Source organism: Felis catus, chromosome B3 (assembly GCF_018350175.1).
Source record: "Felis catus isolate Fca126 chromosome B3, F.catus_Fca126_mat1.0, whole genome shotgun sequence".
In the NCBI taxonomy this organism is placed as follows: Eukaryota; Metazoa; Chordata; class Mammalia; order Carnivora; family Felidae; genus Felis; species Felis catus.
The window spans coordinates 118374607-118390622 of record NC_058373.1 but is presented as its reverse complement, the minus strand read 5'-3'; the positions used below and the strand labels follow the sequence as shown (position 1 = coordinate 118390622).

The following is a 16016-nucleotide window of genomic DNA, read 5'->3' as shown; positions in this document are numbered from 1 at the left end:
ACCCAAAGCAATCTACATATTCAATGCAATCCCTATCAAAATAACACCAGAATTCTTCTCAGAGCTAGAACGAACAATCCTAAAATTTGTATGGAACCAGAAAAGACCCCAAATAGCCAAAGCAATCTTGGAAAAGAAAACCAAAGCAGGAGACTCTTATTAACCTGATAGAAGAATTTGAGAAATATTCATCCCCTCCCCCCCGCCCTTCAATATTTTGCTAAGAGTTTGCAGAATTGGTATGATTTCTTTTTTTTTTTTTTTTAATCTTTATTTTTGAGAGAGAGAGAGAGAGACAGAGACAGAGTACAAGCAGGGGAGGGACACAGAGAGAGGGAGACACAGAATCCAAAGCAGGCTCCAGGCTCTGAGCTATCAGCACAGAGCCTGACGCAGGGCTGGAACTCACAAGCTGTGAGATCATGACCTGAGCCAAAGTTGGACACCCAACCGACTGAGCCACCCAGATGCCCCATAGAATTGGTATGATTTCTTAAATGTTTGGTAGAATTCATCAGTGAATCCATAGCCCAGGAGTTATCTTTGTGGAAAGATTTTTAACTATAAATCCAATTTCATTAATAGATTAGGTATAGGACTGTTTATGTTATCTATTTTGTCTTAAGTGAACTGTGGTAGTTTGGCACTTGCAAGGTGTATTTCCATGTTATCAATGAATTTGTTAGCCTAAACTTGTTCATAATATTCCCTTATTATTCTTTTCTATAGTGATGACATTCTTTCATTCTTGATATTGATCATTTGTATCTTTTTACCCCCTGATCAGTGTGGCTACAGGTTTATCAGTTTTGTTGATCTTCTCAAAGAATAATCTTTTGGTTTCCCTTTTTCTATTTTCCTACTTTTTACTGCGTTCTGTTCTGATCTCTACTCTTTCCTTTTTTCTGCTTACTTTGCACTTCTTTGTCCCTTTAGTTTCTATAGGTGGAAGCTTAGGACATGGTTAAGTAAGACCTTTCTTTTAAAAACAAAGAGTACAGACATTTTGGGGCACCTGGGGAGCTCAGTCAGTTAAGCGTCCACATTTGGCTCAGGTCATGATCTCATGGTTGATGAGTTCAAGTGCAGAACCTGATAGTGCAGAGCCTGCTTGGAATTCACTCTCTCTCCCTCTTTCTCTCCCTCCCCTTCCCCTCCCTCCCTCCCTCTCTCTCTCTCTCTCTCTCTCTCAAAATAAATAAGCTTATAAAAATAGATATTTAGTGCAGGGTTTCTCAATAGTGGCACTATTGACATTTTAAGCTAGATGAGTCTTTGTTGTAGGGCTGTCCTATAGGATGTTTAGCAGTGTCCCTGGCCAATACCCACTAGATGCCAATAACACCTCCCTGGGAACAACCAAAAATATTTCCAGATATTGCCAAATGTGTCCAGATATGCAGTGAATGTCCCTGGTTGAAAAGCACTGGTTTAGTGCTATCTTGCTAAGTATTGCTTTTGCAGCATCCTGTAAATTTTTATAGATTGTGTTTTCATTTAGTCCAAAAGACTTTCTGAATTCCCTTTTGATTTGTACTTTGACCCATGGGCTATTTTGAAATGTAGTTTACAAATATTTGGTGATTTAATTCCATTGTTGTTAGACATCATACTTTGTATGATTCCTTTTAAATTTGAGAGTTGTTTTATGGCCCAGAACATGGTCTATGTTGCTAAATGTTCCACATGCACTTCAGAAGAATGTATAATCTGTTATCATTGGATAGAAGAATTCTATAAATGTCAATCAGATCATGTTGGTTGATACTGTTGTTCAAGTTTTGCTGTTTATATACTTGTTGATTCTGTCTACTTATTCTATTGGTTATTGAGAAGGGAATGTACAGCCACTCCAGCTTTATTTTGACTACTATTAACGTGGTGTATTGTTTTTTGTCTTTTTACTTTTAACCTATTTGTGTCTTTATGTTTAAAATAGGTTTACTGTAGGGGCGCCTGGGTGGCTCAGTTGGTTAAGCGTCCCACTTTGGCTCAGGTCATGATCTTGCAGTTCATGGGTTCCAGCCCTGCATTGGGCTCTGTGCTGACAGTTCGGAGCCTGCTTCAGATTCTGTGTCTCCCTCTCTCTCTGCCCCTCCCCTGCTCATGCTCTGTCTCTCAAAAATAAACATTAAAAAAATTTTTTTAATAAAAAAAAGTAGGTTTACTGGAGACAGCATATAATTGGATCTTGCTATTTTATCCATTAATGAAGAGCTAGTTGGTCTGTTTGACTACTGGATAGCTAGTGTCACTGTTTACGGTGCTGTCTTCTCTAACTCGTCTATTCCTGATCTCACCTGGAATATTTTGAGATGGGGACCCACATGGTGGACAGAATGGAGAGTTATTGCATCTTCCTCTTTGGACCAGGCAGTTGCCCACAAAGGGAGGGCAACCCTCTGAGAACCATGTAGGGAGCCAACGGGTGTGCCTGGGAGAGATGGGACTTTGGCATCTGACTTGTATTGTTACTGGCCAATCAAAACCTTCACTGGCCTTAGTACTCTGTTAAACTGGGTATTAACCTATTAGTTGTTGAGTTGTGGAAGGTGAAGTGATGGATAGGAGAGAAATCTAGCACAGTGGCTATTTACTATCTAGAATGTAAGCATTGCAAAAATGTAATCACTGGTATGGCTGTATGTATTAGTACATACTGGCCAGTTATGTAGTGCGTGCACTTCTTACCATGTCTAAGTAAGCTGAGTTTAATTCTGTTTGCTCTAATGCACACACTGTTTGCCCAGATAAGTTAGTTTGCAAGAATTTCTTGGAGCAAACAATGAAGCTAATTACTGGTTTAGTCTTATCACCCTGGGCAAAAGAAAATTTCTTGCAGCAGATATATCATGTTGACTCAATTCTCTTTGCTACTCTTACTTTTAAACTTTTCATTTCCCTTTTTCTAGCTACACCACTACCACTGGCCTAGTTCAAGCTGTTTTCATAAATTGCCTAGACTATTTAAAACTCCTTCTAACTCATTTATAGTCTTTTGCCCTCAGATTTGTTTTCCATACTACCACCAGAATAATCTAACTATATTGCAGTTCTGACCATGTCATTGACGTGTGTAAAACCTTTTAGTGGCTTCTGGTTGTCCATAGGATGAAATCAGTACCTGATCTTTGTCTGCACTCTTCTTGAATTTCTGCCTAGCATTTGATTTCCTGCATCTATTTGTTTGTTGATGCTGTTGCCTCTACCTGGAATATCTTTTCCCTCCTATTGTATGTGGCTAATTTTTGTTCTTCCTTTAAAAGTTAACTCGGGCAATATCTTCTATAGGAAATGTTTCCTGAACCTTGATTGTGCTTCCAGAGCATACTTTGCATAGTGCTATTATTACATTAACCTTTCATGAGGGGAGAGAGCCACCTAAAGGCAAGTTGTCTTATTAATTTCTGTATCCACTAGCATCTGCAACAGGGCCCAGCACATAGTAAGTTCTCAGTTTTTACTGACCCAAACAAATTGGGTCAGACAGAAGGGGAGGACTTAAGGGGAGGTAAGAGGTGATGATTTAACTTTAAATTGATGTATTTGAGGCAACACCAATGCACCTAAATAGAGGAATTTGAATACAAGAGTAAGATTATTATTATTGGGAAATCATCACAGTTGGAGTGATGGTTTAAGTTGATTATTTCACCAAGAGTGATAGTATAAACAAGGAAGTACAAATTGAGGACCGATATTTGGGGAATACCCTCAGTGGGTGGGAAAAAGTAGAGGAAGCCCTCAGAGTATCGGCAGCAACAGAGGTGAAGAAGATAAACCAGAGGTGTGGGGTATTGGGGTGGGGAGAGACAACAAGGAAAGAAGTGTACAAAGGAGAGCTGGAATCATGGTGTCAAATTTTGCAGAGCAGTTAAGAATGAGAACTGTGAAGAGATTTTCTACATTTGGCAATTATGTCTAGCTAGTACAATGGGGATGACTTTTTTTTAAATTTAGTTTGTGGTACAAAGTAAGATTTTTTTTTAAATTTTTTTAACGTTTATTTATTTTTGAGACAGAGAGAGACAGAGCATGAACGGGGGAGGGTCAGAGAGAGGGAGACACAGAATCTGAAACAGGCTCCAGGCTCTGAGCTGTCAGCACAGAGCCCGACGCGGGGCTCGAACTCACAGACCATGAGATCACGACCTGAGCCAAACTCGGCCGCTTAACCGACTGAGCCACTCAGGCGCCCCCAAAGTAAGATTTTTTGTTCTCATTTTTTATACTAACAAAAATATATACTTTACCTGTGTTCAACCAGGACTTTCTCAAGGGGCATGATTTTCTTTATTTGGTAGTAAAGTTTAACTTTATGGAGGGCCTATAGTGGATGTTACTTTATATTAACAGGTTTTGTATTTTTTCTTGTTGTCTCTTTTGTCTTTGTAAGCAAAATCATTATATATAGATTACTTGAAAACAGAATGTTTGGTCTCTCCCTTGGTTATTTACAAACCATTGGTAGTTACTCATTAAGAAGTAACAAGCAAGATATTATATTTTCCTTTTGCCAAGTTCATTTTAGAACTGTTATGATTATATCACTCATTTTCAAAAAATTTTCAGCCATGAAACCCTTTCCTTAAACATATATGGAATCCCAATATGTGAATCAGATAAAGTGGAGTTTGTCTGTTTGAAGCTGTGACAGGGACCTGATGTCCCTCCTGAATTGAGTGTAGTCTTCTAACTTTGTTCTCTTTATTTCCACAACCAACCAATGGCACCTGGGTCTCCTCCCTGGAAATCCTAGGGCTACTTAAAGCATAATTTGAAAATCACTGATAAGTAATACTCTCTGTAGAAATGCTGATAATGATTTTAGTACTGAAAGTCACAAGATTTTTTTTTTTAATTTTTGAGAGATACAGTATGCACAGGGGAGGGACAGGGAGAGAGCAGCGGGTCGGGGAGAGAGCGGTGGGGGGGGGGTAGGGCGGGGAGAGAATGGGCAGGCTCAGTGTGGGCAGGCTCCACACTGTCAACACAGAGCCCTAAGCAGGGCTCAAACTCATGAACTATGAGGTCATAATCTGAGCTGAAACCAAGAGTTGGACGCTTAACCAACTGAGCCACTCGGGTCCCAGTCACAAGATATTTAGATTCCAAATCTTGATACTTCTATTCTGTTCTCTTATTGGTCAGCAGAATGTACAACAATAAGTAACTGCCCAAAGATGAAATAAACCTATACTAGAGTTATTTAGACAGAGACCGTATGTCTTCCTTTAAGGGAAGTTGTCAAGGTGGTTCTTTTGTCAGTGGGAGGCTGGCCTACCATTATCTCTGCAGTCTCTTCCAACACCGGTGATTCTCTCTGCTCCTATATGTCTACATTTATCCTACCTGGTAAATATTATCTAATATGATGGGGGTCTATTTTATCTTTTATTTCTTCAAATTTATAGTGTGCCATGTATATGAGAGATCCTGTGTTAAGATGCAGGGGTAGTATTTAAATAAATAAGATAGAGTTTACTATTAAGGAAATAGAAAATTGCTGTTAGTTTTGATGAGTGCAGTAAAAGAAGTAATCCAAGGATATTAATGGGAATCATATGAAATGGAAGGACCTAACCCCATCCAGCTAGGGGCTTGTCAAGAAGACAATGCTACTAGCTTCCCTGAAGACTCCCAAGTTGACTCTTCAAAGATGAGTAGACTTTAATCAGAGGCAAATGGGGAAAGGTCTTGCTAGGCAGATGGAGGAACACACAAATAGGCTCTGAAAGAGGGCATGCCTTGTTTGGAGAGTTGTAAGTAGTTTAGTGTGGCTGGAGCTTAGCATGTCAATGGGGATTGGTGAGTGAAGCCAGATGAAAAAGGACTGTGTTTTGCCAAGTTTAGGAATTTGGACTTTATCTGGAAAGTATTGTGAAGCAAGTGAAGGATTTTAAGCTGAGTAATTGCATGGTCAGATTTGTGTTTTATAAAGCACTCTGGCAGTAATCAAGAGAACAGATTAGAATGGACCTTTCTTGGAAGCAAAGCAACCATTAAGTAATAGACTTTGGCAATAATTTACACAAAAATGTCTGAGGATAGAACTGATGTGGTGGGTGGGGGAATGAATTCAAGATATACTAAGGAGGCAAAAGCAGCAGAATTGTTGGTCAGAGAAAGAGTGAATGAGGAGATGACTTTCAGGTGTCTGACCAGGACAACTGAGTGTAGGTTACCCCCCTACGCCTCTTTTTTTGCTAAGAGAAAGAAATTAAGAAGAAAGGAATCTCTTGGGCTTTTTACCTCAAGATTCTCAGAGTGCCAACTTGAGCAAGGATATAGGTTTTTTTTTATTTTCTTATATTTGTGTGTATGTTTTAAAGTATGATACGAGGAAGTAATAACAGGATGTATTGTCAGGAAAGGTTGTGGAATTTTGGGGAGGAATGAGGGGAGCCTATTAGATTAAGGTAGACTCTTATTTAAAGTAGTTTAGGAATGAGTCATCTACTTAAAGGCAAAAGAGTGGACTACCTTTTGTCCAGTCGTGTGATTATTTAGTATCTACTTCATATACTCTACAAATCAATTGTGATTTGAGAAAAAATAAATTCATTTTTAGAAAACCCAGGGGTTTTTACATTGCCATTTGTCAGAATTTTTACCTTTTAAGAAGATGTGTGGTAAGATTGGCTCGTCTGTGCAAATTAGCTAATTTAGTAATAGTTCTGGTGTGGCATTATGCATTTTAAAATACAAAATTATTTTCCTCAGAATGCTAACTTTGATTTTTGAAGCTTTTCATTGGTGTCATGTGGGAACTAATGTTCAATTCCTTGCTATTTAACACTCTGACAGAGATGTTTCCTTTTATACCTTTGTCACATCATTTTCAAAAGTTAAGATCTCTTTGAGGCTGGTTGAGGTGGTTAAATCCCTTCAGGGAAAGAATGAACAATGCTATGCTCCTTAACGGAAAACTGGAGATATTGGTTTCAGATTTTGAGACCCGTTCTGTAAAGGGACACTTATTCATTACATTTATTCATAGGTTCTTGAATGTCCTGTTGTTTTTTATCAGTTAGGTCTTCCTTCCCTGTAGTTTTGTGATTTCTACTGAAGGCATTAGAGAGGTACCTCTTCTAGTAACAAAACCAAAAATGACTATAGTTTAATCCCTTTTAATTTACAGAGTTAATGATGAGACTTGGACCTTTATAATGGAAAGCTATTAGTTTACTTTCATTCTGTAATAATTATAGATATGAAAGTACATTCTGATGTTATACTACTTGCAAGAATTTTTTTTCTTTAGAATAATTTAATCCTAGTAGAACTTCTTCTTTAAGTATGTTTAAAGGAAACTTTATTTTCTTCCTTTTTATAAAACATCTTTATGAAAAGGTGGTTACAGTCCATGCTTTGTTTAATGTTTTCTAATAGTAAGTCAAAAAGGTCCTAAATTTTAGTGTTTAGAAATGGTTTTTTTCCTAATACGTATGAAAGTTTTCAAAATGTTTTCAGAAATCGTTAGCAGTCTATAATTTGACCTACATGTACAGATTTCCTTATTCAGGAATTAGAATGGATTTGAGGGGTAGATCAATAGGAATATTCATTGGATTTTTACAATTAAAATGCTTGAAACTTCTTAGAATAACGTCTCTTCAAATCATACAAGTTATTTGAATTAGTATTATAGTTGTTTTTTTGAAAAATGAAATGATTTGTTTGAGCTTAGAGTCACTCTAAGAAGAGGGATACTAATTGCTCATTTTCTATTAAACCAAAATGTTTAGTTTGGAACATTAGTTTTTTATCAGCATAGTAATCCAAAGTTTAAATATATGAGAAGATAATAACTTCTTTTTCATATTTCTTTTACTCTGTCTGCAGGTTGTAAAAATTAAAATGAATAAACTACGGCAAAGTTTTAGGAGAAAGAAAGATGTTTATGTTCCAGAGGCCAGTCGTCCACATCAGTGGCAGACAGATGAAGAAGGGGTTCGTACTGGAAAATGTAGCTTCCCAGTTAAGGTAAGAGCTCGTGCTTCTGTAATTCTAGATGTGGAAAAGAATTGATAGTCTATTGTGTGTGAAATCCTATTAATTAGGACAATTAAAAGAGAACCCTCTAAAAATGAATCTCTTCATCTTCAGCTTCAAGGTAGAATTAATAAAGAAAACAATTATAATTAGTGATTTTTTTTTCTCTTTATATTTAAATAGGAATTTCTGATATATACTCTAGAATCACTACAAATAAGATCATTTCTGATGAAAAACTAATCCTGAAATACCTAAAAATCCCAAATTATTATTATTATTACTATTACTATTATTATTTTTTTTTAATAACAATTTTGAATGGATAGCTTTCCTTGTTTTGTTTTGTTTATTTTTGAGAGAGAGTGAGTGAGCACAAGCAGGGGAGAGACAGAGAGAGGGTGACAGAGGATCTGAAAAAGAGAGCCTGATGTGGGGCTTGAACTCACAAACCTAGAGATCACAACCTGAGCCAAAAGTCGGACACTTAACAAACTGAGCCACCCAGGTGCTCCCAAGTCCCAAATTATTACAAATGAAATTATTTTGAGTGGTAAATGTTTACTAAGTGGTGGAGCAGAGGGAATAGGGAGTCTGTTTTCTTAAATACAGGCCTGGTGTGTTCTAGAAAATCTTAAAAGAGTTAAATCAAAAGGAATTTTCTCTTTAATCTTATAACTGTTAATCTTACAGAGGTCATTTAAACTAATGCCTTCACCTGTAAGATCAGAAAATGGAAGCTCAAAGAAGTAATAACATAATGAAGATCTAGAGAAGGGGGTGCCATATAGGTGTTTTTTCTTACTATTACTTGACACTCCGAAGAAGGGTCACATTTAAGGTCATGAAAGAAGTGTGCATGTTATACTCTTTAGTGAAAAGAAGTAATTTATAATTATATAAGCATGCTATGAGGGGTATTAAGTGTGGATATAAAAAAATAGAAGGAACTAGACCAAAATGTTAATATCTTCCAGAAAAAAATTTAGTCTAATATAAAATGTTAACATATTTCTCTATTTTGTACATATTCTTATGTATACATAGTCTTATTGTGATTTTCTACCATTGATTGAAACATAGCCTGAAGCTTCAGAAAGGAAAAAAATCTATATGACAGAAAAGTGATTTATAGAATATACGTTTTAAATAAATACATGAAAAATATACAAATTTTTCCGCAGTCTGTCAATTACTAAGCATTTTCTGGGGTGCCTGGGTGGCTCAAGTTGATTAAGTGTCTTGACTCTTGATTTCAGCTCAGGTATTGATCCTAGGGTCATAGGTTTCCAGACTTAGTAAGGATCCTGCTTTCTCTCTCTTCTGTGTCTGTCTGTCTGTCTGTCTGTCTGTCTCTCTCTCTCTCTCTCTCTCTCTCTGTCTTTCTCTTTCTCTCCCCCGCCTTCTGTCCCTCTACCCTGCTTGTGCACACAGTCTCTCAAAGAAAAAAAAAAAAGAAATCCTAATCACTTAGCTTTGCTACTTATTCGCTGAAATAAGTTCTTTTATAGGAATAATAAACTTAAATATTTTATTTAAAAATTTTTGGCATGATATTAAGATATGAAAAAAACCCTCTCATACAAAAACTAACACTCTTCACTTCCCCCAACCTCACCCCCCCAAAATAGGCTCATTTTGATTATACGAGTAGTGTGGAAATGGGTACTCTTACACATTGTTGATTGCTTGGAATATAAATTATAACCTATTAGGAGAGCAATTTGGAAATATCAGTTAAAATTTTAAATGCACTTTTCATTTGACCAGACATTTTACATTTAAGAATTACATTTAAGGGGCACCTAGCTGGCTCAATTGGAAGAACATGCAACTCTTGATCTTGGGGTAATGAGTTTGAGCCCCAAGTTGGGTATGGAAATTACTAAAAAAAAATAAACTTAAAAAAAAGAATTACATTTAAGTACATTCACAGATATACTGGCAAAAGTGGTCATCTTAGCATCGTTTGATAGCAAAAATCTGGAAACAAGTTAAATGCCCATCATTCTGGGATTAGATAAAGAAGTTAGGAATCCATTAAGTGGAATTCTTTGCCACTATTAAAAAACAAGAGGGGCGCCTGGGTGGCTCAGTCCATTAAGCGTCTGTGCTGACAGCTCAGAGCCTGGAGCCTGCTTTGGATTCTGTGTCTCCCTCTCTCTCTGTCCCTCCCCTGCTCATGCTCTGTCTCTCTCTCTCAATAATAAATAAACGTCACACACACACAAAAAAGAATAAGGTAGGTCTGTATTCATTTAATAAAATTTTTTGAACACCTACTGTGCACCAGACATATGCTAAGTGGTAAATAAAAAGACAGTTCTTGCTCTTGTAGAGTTGATAGTGTCCTTGTAGGAAGACAGACTTTAATTAGATATTTGCATTAATATGATTACAAACTGAGATAAGTGCTTTTTAAAAAGGGAAGGCTATGGTGTAAGAAGTTATATGAGATGAACCTGGAAAGAAATAGGGTGGGGCCCATGTAGGCCATGTTAAGGATTTTGGACTTTAAGAGTTACTGGAGGGGCGCCTGGGTGGCGCAGTCGGTTAAGCGTCCAACTTCAGCCAGGTCACGATCTCGCAGTCCGTGAGTTCGAGCCCCGCGTCGGGCTCTGGGCTGATGGCTCGGAGCCTGGAGCCTGTTTCCGATTCTGTGTCTCCCTGTCTCTCTGCCCCTCCCCCGTTCATGCTCTGTCTCTCTCTGTCCCAAAAATAAATAAAAAACGTTGAAAAAAAAAATTTTTTTTTAAAAAAGAGTTACTGGAAGCCACTAAATGGTGTGGGTTTTTTTCATCTTTTGTTCATTTTATTGTGGTAAAATATGTAACATAAAATTCACCATTTTAACCATTTCTGTGTGCATAGTACACTAATATTAGTAACATTCATATTGTTATGCAGTCATCAGCACCACCCATCTCCAGAACTTTTTCCTCTTCCCAAACTGGGACTGTGCGTGTGGTGTGGTTTGGAGGTAGTCCATAGTAGGTGCAAAGAGTCTGGTGAAAGATTATTACAATAATCCAGAGGAGAGATCATGTTTAGTCTGGACTAAGATGGTTAACTGTGGAGACGAAAAGAAATGAAGTAAATTGAGAGATAATTAAGAGATAAAGGCAATAGGAATTGGAAATGGACTGAACCTAGGGAATGAAAAAGAATGGTGTTAAGGCTGATACCTGGTTTCTTGTCCCAAACTGATAGAGGTGATGATCATTGACTGACAGAGGAAACACTGAAAGAATATTCTCTGACATGCTCATACAGAAAGATGACTTTAGTGTATTATTAAGTGATAAAGGCAGGGCACGAACAGTATGCATAGTATGATTCTGTTTATAGTTAAAAAGAAAAAATCTGGGGTGCCTGGGTGGCTCAGTCTGTTAAGTGTCTGACTTCAGCTTAGGTAGTGATCTCATGGTTTGTGAGAGCCCCACGTCAGGCTCTGTGCAAACAGCTCGGAGCCTGGAGCCTGCTTCAGATATTCTCTCTCTCTCTCTCTCTCTCTCTCTCTCTCTCTCTCTCTCTCTCTGCCACTCCCCCACTTGTGCTCTGTCTCTCAAAAATAATAAATAAATGTTAAAAATTTTTTTAAAGAAAAAAATCTATATATCTGCTTATATATATAAGAAATACCTGTTAAGAAGACACAAATAAATATGAATTACAGAATGGGTGTGAAGGTTTGGGGATCTTTTTACTTTTCACTATGTATCCAAAGGAACTAGTGACATTTCTTGTCATGAACATGTTATATTTGTAATAAATAAACATATATATATTTTTAAAAACCTCATTCACCGGGTTCTGAGAGGCTGGTATATAGTACTGAAATAATTGAAGTAAAATTAATCGAAGCACTTCCAATTGGCTATGAAATATACAACTTTTAAGTATTTTGTGTGTGATAACTAAGGTTCACTATCATTCATTGGTACTGTCATTTGTCATAAGAAACAGCTGATTAGATGTGCCTTAGAGATAAACATTTAAGATGTAAGATTTACATCTTATGCAGGCAGGACACCTTACTTAGGACGTTTTTTGTATGATCTTCTCCAAATGGTGTTTTGAAATCCTTTCGACAAAACATTCATCCCCTCTTCTACGTTGTGGCTCCCCACCCCTTATCTGCCTTCCCTTTCCACCCCATGCACTTAAGTACAAATGCCATATGGTTGGATAGGAGAATCAGAACCTGAATTATTTTCTATAGCCTAAAAATAGATGAATTTCCTCAAATATAGCTGGACAAATGATGTCTTATCTGGCCTTGCCTTGGGGACTACTGAATTCTGAACTACTGATGAGTTGGTATAAAAAGTTTCCCATGTAGACAACTAGTAAGGTGGTGAGCATGCTCACTGAGGAAGAACACGTTTGAGGTAGAGAAGATGAATTCCTTTTGAGGTGTCTAGGAAAGACGGACATGAAGATACCTACTTAACCACAAACACCATGAGTTTTCATTTTGAGATTACAAATAAATTCTAGTAAGTAGGCAAATTTGCAAATAAGGAATCCTTGAATAATGAGAGTTGACTATATATAAATTATCATTGAAGTCATGAGTAAGTGAGATTGCCTAGAAGAAGTGAGAGGAGAGGGGGGCCTAGGACAAACATAGAAGGGACAGGCAGTGAAATGGGTTATCTTCAAAGGAGAATAAGAATGAGTAGCCAGAGAGGTATAAGGGGAACCTGAAGAGTGTGATCTCAGAAGCCAAGTTTCAAAGGAAGGAGAAAGTGGTCAAGTGCTATCGAGGAGAAAATGAAACTTCATTAATTTAAAAATTTGAAAGTCCTGGTGATTCTAATGATAGCACTTACAGTGGAGTCATAAGGATGGAGTCTAGATTGAGGAGTGAATGGATGCAAAATAAGAAGGAAGATGACAAATCTAGAGATTACTAATTCGAGAAGTTCATCAGACAAGGTTGTGTGAAGATGGGGAGGGGAGAAAGGGAAGTATTACAAAGCCCACAAGAAAACTTTTAGTGGTGATGGCTGATTATTATATTGATTGTGATCATGGTTTCTCAGGTTGCAAGAACTCAGCATATTGTAACTTTAAATATATATAGTTCATTATATGTCAGTTATACCTCAATAAGGTAGTTAAAAAAATTTTTAATGAAAACGTTTGTCTTCAAAGGAGAGCAGAAAGGCAGAGTAGCAAAGGGAGTGTGAGGTTGAAAAGCTGTGTTTTATTGTTGTTTTTACCAGTTTTACTGGATATAATTTACATACCATAAAGTTTACTCAGTTAAAGTCTATAAATCACTGGTAGTTTGATTTTATGTTGAATTTTGTTTTTAAGGTAGGAGAGACTTGAGCATAACTAAAGGGCCTTTAAGAAGCATGTAGAAAGTGGATTTGTTTTAGATGGAGGAAGGATGCTGCTTCTATTTTAATAGTAGCAAAGGTAACAAACGGTGTGTAAATGCCTTACATTTATGGTGTTGGTGGCTTAAAATTGGAGTTTAAAGGCATATTTTCTCAAGGAAATAGGAAGTGAAGACATCTGTAGAAGAGTGAGGAGAGTTGTGGAATTAGATTTGAAGACATTAGAATAGCTACTCCAGAGAATGGGAGATACAGAATATGCAATTACTGGAAATAGAAATGTGATTACTAGACTGTAATCAAGTGGAACTGCAACTAGTTTGATCTCTGCCAAGTATGTTAAAGTATACTGGTGCCTGTATAAGTACAATTTAGTATTACAATTTAATTAGTAATTAATTAAAGTAGGTTTCAAACCTTGTCTTGCAATTCTGCTAGTGTAACAGAGATCATCTTTTTTTTTTAAGTGTTTATTTTGAGAGAGAGAGAGGGAGAAAGAGAATCCCAAGCGGTTCTATGCTTAGTGCAGAGCCTGACATGGGGCTCAATCTTGTGAACCGTGAGATCATGACCTGAGCACATATCAAGAGTCAGACACTTAACTGACTGAGCCACCCAGGTGCCCCAATAATTTTTTTAATGGAGGAGGAATTTTAATGTTAGAAGTGAAGTATTACCTATAAAAACTTAATGTAGTGGTTCTCAAAGTGAGGTCCCCAAAATCTTTTCGTGAGATCCTGAAGTACTTTCTTTTCCAACTATATATCTGTGTGTGAAAATATGTATCAAAACGACATATTCCAATAGATTGAATCTAGATGCAAATTTGAGAATCTAGTTTTCTATTAAGCCAGATATTAGCCAAATTTGAGAATCTAGTTTTCTATTAAGCCAGATATTAGGGAGATTTGCAGAAATGTGAAACAGTGCCACCCTTCTCACAAAATTGTTTCATTTTGATATAGTTATTTTCCATTAAATGCCATTTACATTAACATGTAAATGCATTTATTATTATTTTTCAATGAATTAAATATTTTTAAAAGTTCTTAGTTTTAATTTCTAATATAGTAAAATTATCAATAGATATAAATGACACAAACAAAAATGCTTTGGGGTCCTCAGTGTAATTGGGTCCTGTGACCAAAAATTTTGAGAACCGTTGATTAAAACAGTATACTTCAGGGGGCGCCTGGGTGGCGCAGTCGGTTAAGCGTCTGACTTCGGCCAGGTCACGATCTCGCGGTCCGTGAGTTCGAGCCCCGCGTTGGGCTCTGTGCTGACGGCTCAGAGCCTGGAGCCTGTTTCAGATTCTGTGTCTCCCTCTCTCTGACCCTCCCTTGTTCATGCTCTGTCTCTCCCTGTCTCAAAAATAAATAAAACGTTAAAAAAAAAACAAAAACAAAAAAAACCAGTATGCTTCATCAGTTAAAGTAATATACTAAGTTTACTTGTAATTGCGTACTAACATTATATTTTAAAATGCTAGTGTTATTTTCGGTTAAAATCAGTTGCTGGAATCTAAGCCAGTTCATCAGTCCTTTGATTTGTAATTAAAATCTTAATTCTCTAGTTATGTAGAATACATACAGAATGCTAAAATGGACCTTCTGTTGGATAGATTCTGGATTTCATATTATCTTCAAATTTGGGAGATTTGAGGGGCTAGATACAGGATTTATGCTTATTAGTATTGTTTGTAAACTGATCTAATTCAATTCACTGCTAAATGAGATGGAAGGACTTCATTCCATTGGTTTAAGGTTATAATCCTGAACCAAGAAGTGGGCTGGTATGTACAAATCGGATAGACCAAATGGAGAATTGAGCACATGAATGGCTGGAATTGGATGTGTTTACCTCCTGGACCAACATTTTGCTATATTAAGTGATCTGCCAAGTTGTTCTGGGCCCCATTTCTTTCTAAGATAAGGATTGCCATTGTGCTAGAAGTTTTAAGAGGTAGTATTTTAATAATAGGGTTTTTTGTGTTGTCCATTAGAACATGGTGAGGGGGATCATCTCCCCACCCCCTGCCCTAGCAACACCAAGCAGCTCTTAGACACCAGCGTAGTGTTTGAGAATTCATCAGATTCCAGTTTCATGCTTCAGTCCTATAAGACTTTCCTCTCACCCCCTACTTCAGATGCCAGTCACAAGCCCCAGGCTGTTAACCTGTGTTTTTGAGTAACCAGTTACAGATTGGAGATCCAATGATCTCCTTAGAGATTGGCTAGAGCTGCCCACAGAACTCAAGGGGACACTTACATTTAATAGTTGATGAAAGGACATGATAAAGGGTATGAATCAACAGTGAGATAAAGAGATATATAGGGTGAGGTTTTGAACAAAGTAACTTCTGGCCTCATGGAGCTTGGGGACTGGCTTGGTGGCATGTGAAAATGTTCTGGTTACCCAAGTATGGAAGCACTCCAAAAATAAAAGCCAAAAAACTGTCCTTTTGGGTTTTTATGAGGTATCATTACATAGTCATAATTGACTAAGTCATTGGCTGATTCAGTTTCTAGCCCCTCTTCCCTCTCCAGGGGTTGGGAGGTGAGACTGACAGATCCAACCCTTTATTCACATGGTTGGTCCTCCTGGCAACCAGCTGCCATCCTTAGGTGTTTTCCAAGAAAGTTGCCTCCTTTATGGAACAAAAGACACCTT

General features: G+C 37.2%; 1 protein-coding gene across 11 annotated transcripts in view; it reads left to right on the top strand.

Annotated features, from left to right (window-relative positions):
• Nucleotides 1-16016, top strand: part of NUMB (NUMB endocytic adaptor protein) — a 203872-nt gene that overhangs the window by 119286 nt on the left and 68570 nt on the right. For 10 of the 11 annotated variants that reach the window (XM_019833261.2, XM_003987807.5, XM_019833257.3 and 7 more), the window contains one exon: nucleotides 7846-7986. In XM_019833261.2, the coding sequence (XP_019688820.1) occupies nucleotides 7861-7986 (126 nt within the window). In that variant the 5' untranslated portion in view covers nucleotides 7846-7860. Of the gene's footprint in view, nucleotides 1-5095; nucleotides 5356-7845; nucleotides 7987-16016 lie in introns of those variants that run through there. The other variant, XM_019833262.3, reaches the window with a different exon arrangement.